The 12,813-nt window shown below is 45.0% G+C and overlaps 1 protein-coding gene across 5 annotated transcripts; it reads left to right on the forward strand.

Moving 5' to 3' along the window:
- Positions 1-522: 522 nt before the first annotated feature.
- On the forward strand, positions 523-5,011 carry sirt3 (sirtuin 3). Of its 5 annotated transcripts, none has more exons than XM_054732499.2 (9): positions 714-779; positions 847-892; positions 1,320-1,418; positions 1,879-2,077; positions 2,154-2,386; positions 2,467-2,567; positions 3,876-4,037; positions 4,375-4,581; positions 4,769-5,011. In XM_054732499.2, exons 4-9 carry the CDS (start codon positions 1,974-1,976, stop codon positions 4,790-4,792), a joined length of 831 nt encoding a protein of 276 aa, XP_054588474.2. In that variant the 5' UTR covers positions 714-779; positions 847-892; positions 1,320-1,418; positions 1,879-1,973; the 3' UTR covers positions 4,793-5,011. The 5 variants fall into 5 exon arrangements, with proteins under 5 accessions (XP_070410866.1, XP_015809519.3, XP_054588473.2 ...); XM_054732500.2 differs by having other exon boundaries at positions 1,898-2,077; XM_070554765.1 differs by lacking the exons at positions 714-779; positions 1,320-1,418 and adding an exon at positions 523-540 and having other exon boundaries at positions 1,898-2,077.
- Positions 5,012-12,813: the final 7,802 nt, after the last annotated feature.

Here is a 12,813-nt window from a genome sequence, read left to right on the forward strand (position 1 = left end):
GTATAACATTCGCGACAATCGTAATAGTTGAACAAAATATTACAAGATGTAAGGGGAAAGACAAACCTGTTATAATATAATATAACTGTGCTCTTGGAGCTGCAAACTTAAAGAGTCCTTCAGATCCCTCAGAAAAACAACAAAGGCAGGTTTAGTATTAACAAATTTACATTTGTGTACAAAGAATTTTGCTAAAATTATAAAATAATTTACTGTGATTTGTTTTTCGTTGTTCTCCAAAATTGTTCAAATTTTAACAACTGTATGAGATAAAATTATTCCCAAATAATTTTCAGCCCATAGACAAAAACTGTCCCAGTATATTTTTGTAAATTTAAATGTGAAAAAAAGATGCTCTTCAGTTTCTGTATTGTTAGTAGAAAAGGTACAATCACTTTCACCAATTTGGAATTTAAAAATTCTTTACAAACCGAAACTCTTGGAGATAATTGTGACTTTCAAAATCTTTTTCCGAGGTACCCTAAACGTCTCAATACGTTAGCGTATTACGTTTTCGAGAATCCACGTTGCGGTGATTCCGTAAGTACAGTTTAGCAGGCGGATGGTCTGTTTCGGTGTTTGTCAGGATTTCTTTACGCTGCCAGCCCGTGTGGGTTCTGTAAACTGTAAACCAGGTGTTACGTCGCGCGGCGGGACTCTTGCAGCAAGCTGAATTATGGCTTTTCCCTTGAACTCGTCGTTACCGTCGCCTGTCAGACGTTGTTGTTTGCAGCGCAGCTTGTTGTTTTCAAGATTAGTCAGGACTAGCTTGGAAAAGGGTTAGTTAGACACATATCTGAACAAATAATCAGGTTTATGATTAATAAATAAAGTTTTGTTTTTTAGGTCCAAGGAGCTTGTTTTCTGCTGGACGTGTAGCTGCTCAGTCCAGGTATACTTTACCTATCAGACTTACTAGCTGTATACATTACAAGAGCAAAGAAACAACGGTGGATTTATTCCACTTATCATTCTGTATTTCAAACAAACAAGAAATAATTTAAGTAAAATATAGGAAATGTTCTACTTTCCTGCTCTGCTCTGATCTCAAATAAATTCCCATAATTAGTAAGATGGCTAAATTGGGATGTTATTGGTTTATTTTCTCAGGTTTTAGGCATTATTGTGAGAATAACACTAAAGAAGGATTCTGTTATTGTAAAGGCAAACGGGATCGCCTTGCCATGCTATGAAATATTGGCAGTTCTTGTAAATCTTATTAAGAAAAGAAAGATCTGACCTGAATAAATGATACAGCCACTAATCGAGCTGTCATGTAAATGCAAGTCTGACCTTAACACAGCTTCTAAACATTTTAGCAAATGATCGGGTTTAGTTTGATGTCGTTTCCGTGGAGTGAGATGTTGGTGACGGAGGATCTCATCTCAGTTTGAATCTTTTATTGGACCGTTTACCAGGTATCTTCTGTTTGCTGGAACTAAAGGATAAAAACACCTTTGTCATTCATTTAAAACCGTTGAAACATTTTGTTTTGAGTTTTTAACAGTCAGGAACTTTAAGATCTCTAAATTTGATACAAAGATTTGACTGATGAAGACTAATTTGCCAAAACCTTTTCTGTAGGAGATCAAAGATCAATATTTAGCACAACATTTATTTTTAAAATGTCCCAAATTAGTCATAAATAAATTTGCTATTCAGTTTTCTTTCACATTGCTTACTTACAGCTTTTTGTAGATGTGTTTAGCATTTGTAAATAAAGAAAAGCAGCTTTCAGTGGTTTTAAAGCGCTGTGTTAAATATGTGAATGTGGGATCAGTGATGCTTTTGTGGGATCGTTTTTTTATCCCTTTGGGGTTCAGGGTAACCTTTACATGCTGTTTATTAGTAACTCAGTAGAGTTTCTTCTCATTTCAGACATAAATGTGCTTCTCAGACAGAAACTCTGTTTTCGATGGGATGGGAGAAGAGCACTTTTCTCTCGAGGTGGAGGTGAGCCTGTCAAGCCATGGATGCTGGAGGACATCGCCAAGGACATCCGAGAGCTGAAGTACAACAGGGTGGTGGTGATGGCCGGAGCTGGGATCAGCACTCCCAGTGGAATCCCAGATTTCAGGTCCAAAACCCTGCATGTGACCTTCCTCTCATGGTGTTTTTTCTCTATTAATAAGGAGCCATTTCTGTGCTTGCAGGTCACCTGGCAGCGGTCTCTATGACAACCTGCAGCAGTACGACCTGCCATATGCTGAGGCTATTTTTGAGATAGATTTTTTCCACCAAAACCCAAATCCCTTCTTTGCCCTGGCCAAAGAGCTGTATCCAGGAAACTACCAGCCCAACCTGACTCACTACTTTGTACGTCTGCTTCAGATGAAGGGTCAGCTCCTCCGGATGTACACGCAGAACATCGACGGGCTGGAGAGACGTACGCGTTTATCCTGCAGAGCTAGTGTTGTCGCTCAGAGCCGTCATGTTTGATGTGTTGTGTTTCTGTTTGTGGGGAAGTGGCAGGAATTCCTCCAGAGAGGCTGGTGGAGGCCCATGGGACGTTCGCCACCGCCACCTGCACCACCTGTTGGCAGAAATATGACAGTGAGGACCTGAGAGTGAGTCACAGTGAGATTCTACATGTGTGTGGTTCCACCGCAGAGGTGAAGCTTTCCACTCTTCTGAGTATTTGTCCAAACTGAAGTGTTTTTGTGATCGTTCCTCTTGATGATGGGTTGAAACTCTCCGAAATGAAAACTGGTGCCGGATACACCGGCGCACAGCTGCGCTCCTTTATAAATCCTCAAAGGGAGACCTTTCGGGCCAAGGTGATCTGGGGTCTCATTTATCAAACATTGCGTAGAATCCTTACTAAAACCGTACTTAAGCGCAGTTAAAAAAATGTACATACGCCAAGTAGGTTTGTGATCTATCAAACATGGAGTACGCACAGCTGCATGCAATCTCCGCTTCATAAATCAGAAACTATCTAGAAAGGTTCTCAGCTGCTTTTTAGTCACACCCCGCCCTCACCACACCCACTTACTGCCAAAAATGGTCAATGCAAAGTGCCTTGTGGATCTCATGCATATACATAAGCCAGCTTGTTTCAGCAGTTCGATCATGACCGTGGATCAAGGAAGCGCTATTTCACAAGCAGAAATTGAGGTACCTGTGGGTGAGGTGGAGAAATGAAAGGAAGTGCTTTTGCAAAACAAATAAGAGAAAATCCACGGAGTGGCACAGCGTTGCTGAAGCCGTCAATGCTGAGTTCTTCAGAGAGATCTGTGGCGGATATAAAAAATGATCTGATCAGGATTCAATCCCCAGACTCCTGGGTGAAAGTCACGCACGCTTACCAGTCAGCCAAACAGAGATCTCCCTTGCCCATGTAGCCAGGGCACATGATCAATCGGGTCACAGTGAAAGGACACACGCATTGTCACAGACGCGTGACATTCTGTCTCAATCTGTCCCCCTGCTGATATTCTGCATTATTCTGCGCTTCAGGCTGTGTGTGTGTGTGAGTGTGTGTGCAAGTACAAGTGATAATTCTGCAGGATTTCATAATTGTATCCTTCTCAGCAGCAGCACTGCAGGTGCTCTCCATGTCCAACATGTGTGTAAGCCAGCTCGATAAATGAGGCCCCTGGTACTTTTCAGGGAAACGTCTTTGGTTACATTTTATTTTTATTTATTTGACCTTTATTTAACCAGGTGAGTGGATTGAGAGCTAATTTTTATCATCTCAGTGATGATCAGAGTGGAGCAAACAGAGTCTTCACAGCTCCAGGTGGACAGACACGGTCTTTAGTGGGATGGGAAATTCCAGATGTGTCATTTTGGACAGATTTTAGAAGGTTTGATAGGTTCTACTTTTCCAATCACAATCAAAACTGTTAATAGTTAATTTTGTGTTTTAATAGCCAGCTGTGATTCGTGGGATGGTCCCCAAGTGTCCCGCCTGTAAGGGCGTGGTCAAGCCTGACATTGTGTTTTTTGGGGAGGAGCTTCCACGACATTTCTTCAAGTACATGACAGACTTCCCGCTTGCAGACCTCCTGATCATCATGGGTACTTCTCTCGAGGTCAGTGAGCTCTGGGGAAAGTTTCTTTCCGCAGTTCGCATCATGTTTGAGGAGTGACGGCTCAAAGATCAGAATGCAGAAAATCTAGATTTCATAATGGTGAGGTAAAAAGACTAATTAATACTTTAAAAAGCCAGAATCCAACAACAATCTTTTAAAGATCTTTGGGAGGTCTGTAGAATTGTTGGTCAGGATTACTGACATTTACAACGTCTGGCTTTTTGGAAAGAAACTATAAGAGTGAAGTGCCTTATTTGTATTTACATTTGAGGCTTCTTCGTGGTTTTACTGTTCATCACAAACATGTTTGCGTGTTGGTTGGCTGTTTGTCCTGCAGGTGGAGCCGTTTGCCAGCCTGGCTGGAGCTGTCCGGAGCTCTGTGCCCCGTCTGCTCATCAACAGAGACCTGGTGGGGCCCTTCGCCTGGAGTCGCCGGCCTCACGACGTGGTGCAGCTGGGCGACGTGGTCAGCGGCGTGCAGGCCCTCGTCAACGCCCTGGGCTGGAGCCAGGAGCTGAAAGCTCTGATGGCCAGACATCAGAACGTGAAGGAACCTTTTGATTAGACTTGTTCATATATTTCTGATTCTTTCTGGTAGACTTTTGGCATTTTAAGTCTGAGTTATTTTAGACAGATTAACTAGTTTAAATGTGCCCCAAAGGCCTGGTTTTAGTAGGATCAACACAATAGTGGGATTATTTTAATGTCATGTTTTCATGTTGTTTTTACAGGCTGCAGCTAAAAGAGAAGAGTGAGAAGTTTGAGTTCCCAGCTGGAGGTTCAGTTTGATTCCCTCAAACAGCTACAGAAAAACCTGAATCATTAGCCTCTAATCTGTGTGTTTAAACTGGGATTACTGAGAACTCAGACTAGTAGAGAAGAAACTGCTGTACTGGACATTTGGATTAATGGATTGAGGAGTTTTAAAACAAAATGTAAGGAAAGATAAACATAATAAAATAAGTGATGCAGTGGTGGATCTAAGATTTTTACGAGTTTGGGGCCATCAAGGAGCCACAACATTTATTGAGAGGTCAAGTATTAATCCAACATCCTAACACAAGAAAATCCTATTTGGCTCATTAGTGCCACTAGTGCTTGCACTTGGAATCGCACCCATCTGCAATCTGACCGCAGAGCAAAGTGACAGGACGTTGACACCTCAGGGGGCCAATCAGATTTCAGTAGGGGCCGATTCCTCAGTGGTACCACACCTATAACAGCCAATCAGGTGATGGTCCCATATTGTCCTGTTTAGTTTGTTTAAAGATCACATTGATCAGAGGCATCCTGGTGGACCCACACAGATGCTAATATTTAATTTATTCTTTTGGCCGACTTACTAGAAAATGTAAAGTTTGAGCGTTTGTGGAAGAAAACCCATCTCCACGTCCATCTGCTGCACCTAAAGGATCTTCTGACATCCTTTAACTCTGCAGTCAGAGATGCGAGGATTTCCTATTTTTCTAACCTGGTGTCCCAGAGCAAAGGGAACCCCAAGGTGCTGTTTAACACCATCAGCAGCATCGTCTCTCCTGCCTCTCCTACAGCCTCCATCCACTCTGTTACAGACTGTGAGAACTTTCTGTCTTTCTTTGTGGACAAAGTCAATAAGGTTAGATCTAGCATCTCTCCTTCAGCCTTATCGCCGCCTCTCCCGACTCCAACCTGACCCATCATCCTAGATTTCTTCCTGTTTCTTTGCCTGAGTTAACCAAACTAGTTAACTTTATGAAGACCTCTGCATGCCCGCTCGACATCTTACCCTCATCTTTGTTTAAAAGTGCTTTTCTGTCCATCGGTCCCAGCGTGCTTTCTATAATTAATGCTTCTCTGGTTTCTGGTCAGGTCCCTGCTTACTTTAAGAATGCTGAAATCCACCCGCTTCTTAAAAAGCCGAGTCTCGACCCCTCTCTCCATAGCAGCTTCAGAACCATCTCTAAACTAGGGAGCTCCAGACCGTCCTCTCCCCGGCCACCTCCACCAGCTCCTCCGGCAGGACCCCAAGGCATTCCCGGACCAGACTGGAGATGTAACCTCTCCATCGTGTCCTGGGTCGACCCGGGGGCCTCCTGCCAGCAGGACATGCCCGAAACACCTCCCCAGGGAGGCGTCCAGGAGGCATCCTGACCAGATGCCCAAACCACCTCAACTGACTTTTGATCCGGAGGAGCAGCGGTTCTACTCCGAGTCCCTCCCGAATGTCCGAGCTCCTCACCCTATCTCTAAGGCTGAGCCCGGCCACCCAACGGAGGAAACTCATTTCGGCTGCTTGTATCCACGATCTTGTTCTTTCCGTCATTACCCAAAGCTCATGACCATAGGTGAGGATTGGGACGTAGATCGACCGGTAAATCGAGAGCCTGGCTTTCTGGCTCAGCTCCCTCTTCCCCACGACAGATCGGCTCAGCGTCCGCATCACTGCAGACGCCGAACCAATCCGCCTGTCGATCTCCCGATCCCTCCTACCCTCACTCGTGAACAAGACCCCAAGATCTTTAAACTCCTCCACTTGAGGTAGGGCCTCTCTCCCGACCCGGAGTTGGCAAGCCACCCTTTCTGGTCGAGAACCATGGTCTCAGATTTGGAGGTGCTGATCCTCATCCCAGCCGCTTCACACTCAGCCACAAACCTACCCAGCAAGAGCTGAAGGTCAGAGCTGGATGAAGCTAGGAGGACCACCTCATCCACAAAAAGCAGAGACGAGATTCTCCTGCCACCAAACTCGACACACTCCACACCACGGCTGCGCCTAGAAATTCTGTCCATAAAGGTAATGAACAGAACTGGTGACAAAGGGCAGCCCTGGCGGAGTCCAACCCTCACCGGGAACAGGTCCGACTTACTACCGGCTATGCGGACCAAACTCACATTTTGGACACCCGAGTGAAGAGAGGAGCGGAGTTGTCAACTGATCACCACCTGGTGGTGAGTTGGATCAGATGGCAGGGGAAGATGCCGCATAGACCTGGCAGACCCAAACGCATAGTGAGGGTCTGCTGGGAACGCCTGGCAGAAGAACCTGTAAAGACGGTCTTCAGCTCCCACCTCCGGCAGAGCTTCAACCGCATCCCGAGAGCAGTGGGGGACATTGACTCCGAGTGGGCCTTGTTCCACTCTGCGATTGTTGAGGCAGCTGTTGCTAGCTGTGGTCGCAAGGTGGCTGGTGCCAGTTGTGGTGGCAACCCCTGTACCCGCTGGTGGACACCAGAGGTTCGGGGAGCCGTCAGGCTGAAGAAGGAGGCCTACAGGGCGTGGCTGGTTTGTGGGTCTCCGGAGGCAGCAGACAGGTACCGGATAGCCAAGCGGGGTGCAGCAGTGGCAGTTGCCGAAGCAAATTCTCGGGCGTAGGAGGAGTTTGGTGAGGCCATGGAGAAAGACTATCGATCGGCTCCAAAGAGGTTCTGGCAAACTGTCCGGCGCCTCAGGAGAGGAAGGCAGCAACTCGCTCACACCGTTTACAGTGGGGATGGGGAGCTGCTGACGTCAACTGGGTCTATAGTCGGACGGTGGAAGGAATACTTTGAGGAGCTCCTCAATCCCGCCTACGCGCATTCCGAGGAGGAACCAGAGCTGGGAGACCTGAGGATGGACTGTCCAATCTCGGGGGCAGAAGTTGCTGAGGTAGTCAAACAACTACACAGCAGCGGAGCCCCGGGGGCGGATTAGATTTGTCCTGGGTATCTCAAGGCTATGGATGTTGTAGGGCTGTCGTGGTTGACACGTCTCTGCAACATTGCGTGGTCATCGGGAGCAGTTCCTGTGGAGTGGCAGACCGGGGTGGTGGTCCCCATCTTTAAGAAGGGTGACCTGAGGGTGTGTTCCAACTATAGGGGGATCACACTCCTCAGCCTCCCTGGAAAGGTCTACTCCAAGGTACTGGAGAGGAGGGTCCGATCGATAGTTGAATCTCAGATTGAGGAGGAGCAATGTGGTTCTCGTCCTGGCCGTGGAACTGTGGACCAGCTCTATACCCTTGCAAGGGTGATGGAGGGGGCATGGGAGTATTTATTTCGTTTTTTATTTAATTTTACATATAATCAGAAAATTGAAATATGATGAAAGCCATTTTACATTCCTAACAAATAAAAACACACTTTGAAAAATCCTCCAGTCCAGTCCGCGCCAGGTCCAGTGCCTGCCGCGGCCCCGCCTCCAGCCAAGCCAGCGGCCCCGCCCCCAGGGGCTCCACCGCCAGCCCTGCCCTCGCCAGGCACAGGCCTCCCAGAGCCAGTCACCGCCACCTCCTGTGTTCCAGGTGCAGGCCCCCCAGACTCTGTCTAGGTCTGTGTTGGGCATCCTGTGCCGCCTTTTTTTTGGGGGTGGGGGGGTGGGGGTACTGTCACACCCTGTCCTGTCTCCCCACTCTGTTCAGTCCTGTGTCTCCTGATTACTCCCACTTGCCTCTCATTTTCCAATCACCCAAGCTCACAGCCCTCATGTGTTTAAACCCTCTCAGTTCTGTGTGTCTCCATGTCCTGCGTGCTCATGATTAAAAACTCTTTAACATTCCTCTCTGCCTGCCTGCTTCTTCCCCAGCATGTGGATCCTCAGCTCTGGCTCAACTTACCTGCGCGTGTGACAACATCAAAGGGTCAAAAAGCTTCCATTTCCATTTTCTTTGTTTTATTTCCTTCGCTGTGGGACTAAATCTGCATGCCAACATTGCTGCTTCCTGTTTTTATTTGAGACTAAAATGGTTTTGAGTCAAAAGTCTGTAGTGGACTTATTTGGAAAAAAAGATTTTGGCCCAAATAAACCATAATCAGTGGATCTAGTAAGGATGAGTTTTACATTCTGAAATTAAAACTTGCAGGTTTTCTTCATCACACTCTTAATATTGTTCATAAAAGTAAAAGAAACGGTTAAATTTATAACCTCGTTCTGCGCTGATTTTACCGTAAGTTCCCACGGAGACACTTAAAATGTATTTGTGCCTCTTGACCACAATGTTCCCAGGTCAGTGTGTACCTAATGAGCTGCAGGTGGCTTCAAACACTCATCATCCGGAGATCAGCGCCCTGCAGAGCAGCAGCAGGAACGGCTGAGCCCTCAGGAGTTCAGATTAAACACAAAAGTGTCGGCTTCATGTTGGAGCTGCTTTAAAATATTCATGCAAAGGCACAGAGCTGCAAGATAGATCAGACAGTCGGGATAAGACTAATTACTGGGAGAGGAGTGTGCTTCCATAGGGAGGGGTGTAAAATGACCACCTTTTATCAACTCTGGCTGCAGAGATTAGAGACGGAGACAAAAATAACTGAAAACAGAGAAAAGAAATTCAGCAAAGTTCTAAATGATTGTTTTCTCCTGTTTTAGCATCATTCAGTTTCATCAAATTGGACAAAGTGCAGTAAGACATGTAAAACATGTAAAGGTTCATGTAAAAACAAACTTGCAGCGCCAAAAACCACCAAATGGTTCCTGAGTGCAGCTCACCGCTTCCCCAGGGGATGGGTCAAATGCACAGAACCAATTTCACACACACTGGTGTGTGTGACAACTAGTGGGACTTTAACTTTAACAAAAAGAAAATGCACCCACGATCCCGCCAGGACAGAACTGTCAGTCCACGCTTTTCTGTCAGAGAACAATCCCCACAGATATGGAGGTGCTGATCTTCATCCTAGCTGAGATCCTCCTCTGCAAGAGTTGAAGGTCATAGTTTGATGGAGCTGGAGAACCAAATCATCCACAAAAGCAGACACGAGATCCTTGGAACAGACCAGAGTCACACTCTTTTTACAGGGACTGTGTGGCCCTAGCAGAGGACCATTCACCTCATACCCCCCAGCGCCCCACACAGGATGCCGCCGGGTCAGTCATAAGACCAAAACCACTGGATTTCCACTATCGGAGCTTCAATAGACACATTCAGGGACTTAGTGAAATGATCACTGCTCTTTTTCCTTTTTTTGTTCACAATTTGTGATTTCCATCTGAAAGAGCTGCTGTGTAATTAAGTAAGTTTTAAGACAGTTGGCAAAACTTGAAAAGCATCAGCTGAAAGGTCAAATTACAGATAAAGTCATCCTCCTTTAGAACTGAAAAGGAGTCCAGCAGCTCCTTCCGCTCCATTTAATCCCTGATCTGCTTCTGCAGTAGAACCCTTAAACTTCTGCTCACACCTGCTCAGACGCTCATTCATCCATTCAGTAACTACGAACAGGTGACTCGCAGGGACACGATGCATGAAAACCCCAGAAACAGCCGTCTGAACTAATGAGTAACAAACTAAAATATCTGGCTCAGAATGAAGGGAGGTAGCCAAGAGAAAACTGTGAAGAGTTTCCTTTCTTAATAATTTATTTAAATAGTCTATAGTGATCGTAAAATGCCTTTTTTTATATAAAGCTTTCTGGTTCTTCACGTCAGTCACACACCCCGCAGTGTCAGGAACACATTATTGTGTTATGGTGAAAAATACCCAGTTCAGCTACAGTGGTGTGAAAAACTATTTGCCCCCTTCCTGATTTCTTATTCTTTTGCATATTTGTCACAAAATGTTTCTGAACATCAAACACATTTAACCATTAGTCAAAGATAACACAAGTAAACACAAAATGCAGTTTTGAAATGATGGTTTTTATCATTTAGGGAGAGAACAAAATCCAAACCTACATTGCCCTGTGTGAAAAAGTAATTGCCCCCCTTGTTAAAAAAATATCCCAACGGTGGTGTTTCACACCTGAGTTCAATTTCTGTAGCCACTCCCAAGCCTGATTACTGCCACACCTGTTTCAATCAAGAAATCACTTAAATATGAGCTGCCTGACACAGAGAAGTAGACCAAAAGCACCTCAAAAGCAAGACATCGTGCCAAGATCCAAATAAATTCAAGAACAAATGCGAACAAAAGTCATTGAGATCTATCAGTCTGGTAAAGGTTATAAAGCCATTTCTAAAGCTTTGGGACTCCAGCGAACCACAGTGAGAGCCATTATCCACAAATGGCAACAACATGGAACAGTGGTGAACCTTCCCAGGAGTGGGCGGCCAACCAAAATTACCCCAAGAGTGCAGAGACAACTCATCTGAGAGGTCACAAAAGACCCCAGGACAACTTCTAAAGAACGGCAGGCCTCACTTGCCTCAGTTAAGGTCGGTGTTCACGACTCCACCAAAAGAAAGAGACTGGGCAAAAATGGCCGCCATGGCAGATTTCCAAGACGCAAACCACTGTTAAGCAAAAAGAACATTAGAGCTCGTCTCAATTTTGCTAAGAAACATCTCAATGACTGCCAAGACTTTTGGGAAAATACTTTGTGGACTGATGAGACAAAAGTTGAACTTTTTGGAAGGCAAACGTCCCGTTACATCTGGCATAGAAGTAACACAGCATTTCAGACCAAGAACATCATACCAACAGTGAAATATGGTGGTGGTAGTGTGATGGTCTGGGGTTGTTTTGCTGCTTCAGGAACTGGAAGGCTTGCTGTGATAAATGGAACCATGAATTCTACTGTCTACCAAAACATCCTGAAGGAGAATGTCCGGCCACCTGTTCGTCAACTAAAGCTGAAGCGATCTTGGATACTGCAGCAGGACAATGACCCAAAACACACCAGCAAATCCACCTGAATGGCTGAAGAACAACAAAATGAAGACTTTGGAGTGGCCTAGTCAAAGTCCTGACCTGAATCCTATTGAGATGCTATGGCGTGACCTTAAAAAGGCGGTTCATGCTAGAAAACCCTCAAATAAAGCTGAATTACAAACAATTCTGCAAAGATGAGTGGGCCAAAATTCCTCTAGAGCGCTGTAAAAGACTCGTAGCAAGTTATCGCAAACGCTTGATTGCAGTTATTGCTGCTAAGGGAGGCCCAACCAGTTATTGGGTTCAGGGGGCAATTACTTTTTCACACAGTTGGATTTTGTTCTCTCCCTAAATAATAAAAACCATCATTTCAAAACTGCATTTTGTGTTTACTTGTGTTATCTTTGACTAATGGTTAAATGTGTTTGATGAGAAACATTTTATGTGACAAACATGCAAAAGAATAAGAAATCAGGAAGGGGGCAAATAGTTTTTCACACCACTGTATACTAGGTGCTGTGTTAAACAGAAATTATGACCATTAGTGTAATAAAAAATCTGATGTTCAAACAAATGTTATTATTTAATTGGAGTTCTTCCTCAGAGGGAATTTTCATTAAAAATAAAAATAAAAAAATTCAAGAAACTCGTGTTTATATGAAGTCCACACAAGGTGGTGCCCATAAAAACCAGGGACGACCACGGTAAAACCCATTCTGAATGTATAAACTTTGTTTTTACAAAGAGAAAATAAGATGTTGTCAGGAGAGGAAGCAGCCTTGGGGGTGGTGTGAGCTTCATCAGTGGAAAACAGAAACACTTTAGAAGTTAGTGATCAGACATCAGAGTAGATCTGTTTATAAACCAGCTCTAAACTCACCTCATGATGACTCACCATAAGCATCTTTTCTGCCACAGGCCCATCCTCTTTGTGGGGCCTTCCTGTGGGGAGTCAGAGATGCTGATGTGTTTGGTCAATCTCTCATAACGCTCGTCTTTCTGTCTCAGAGCCTCCTTCGCTTCACGCGTCTTCTCACATTAGGTGTCCAGCCAGTTCTTAAAGTTCTGCTTGTCGTGGCTGAGCCCAATCTTTTGCTGCTGCCAAGGGAAAGTAAACGCAGCAGTGCTGCTGGATAAAGTACTTTTACTTAAGTACAAGTGGAGATAAAGACTTAACTAAAATGTTTAAAGTGTGCATTGTCAAATGCAATAAAAAATAAAAAAATGAAAGTATTTAAC

Source organism: Nothobranchius furzeri, chromosome 9 (genome assembly GCF_043380555.1).
Source record: "Nothobranchius furzeri strain GRZ-AD chromosome 9, NfurGRZ-RIMD1, whole genome shotgun sequence".
NCBI lineage: Eukaryota > Metazoa > Chordata > Actinopteri > Cyprinodontiformes > Nothobranchiidae > Nothobranchius > Nothobranchius furzeri.

Bases quoted from the DNA above. Each gene is read 5' to 3' on its own strand.
- sirt3 (XM_015954033.3), top strand. From the start codon at position 677: ATGGCTTTTCCCTTGAACTCGTCGTTACCGTCGCCTGTCAGACGTTGT. The intron at 2,387-2,466 runs GTACGCGTTTAT...TTTGTGGGGAAG, and splicing joins CATCGACGGGCTGGAGAGAC to TGGCAGGAATTCCTCCAGAG. The intron at 4,038-4,374 runs GTCAGTGAGCTC...TTTGTCCTGCAG, and splicing joins TCATGGGTACTTCTCTCGAG to GTGGAGCCGTTTGCCAGCCT.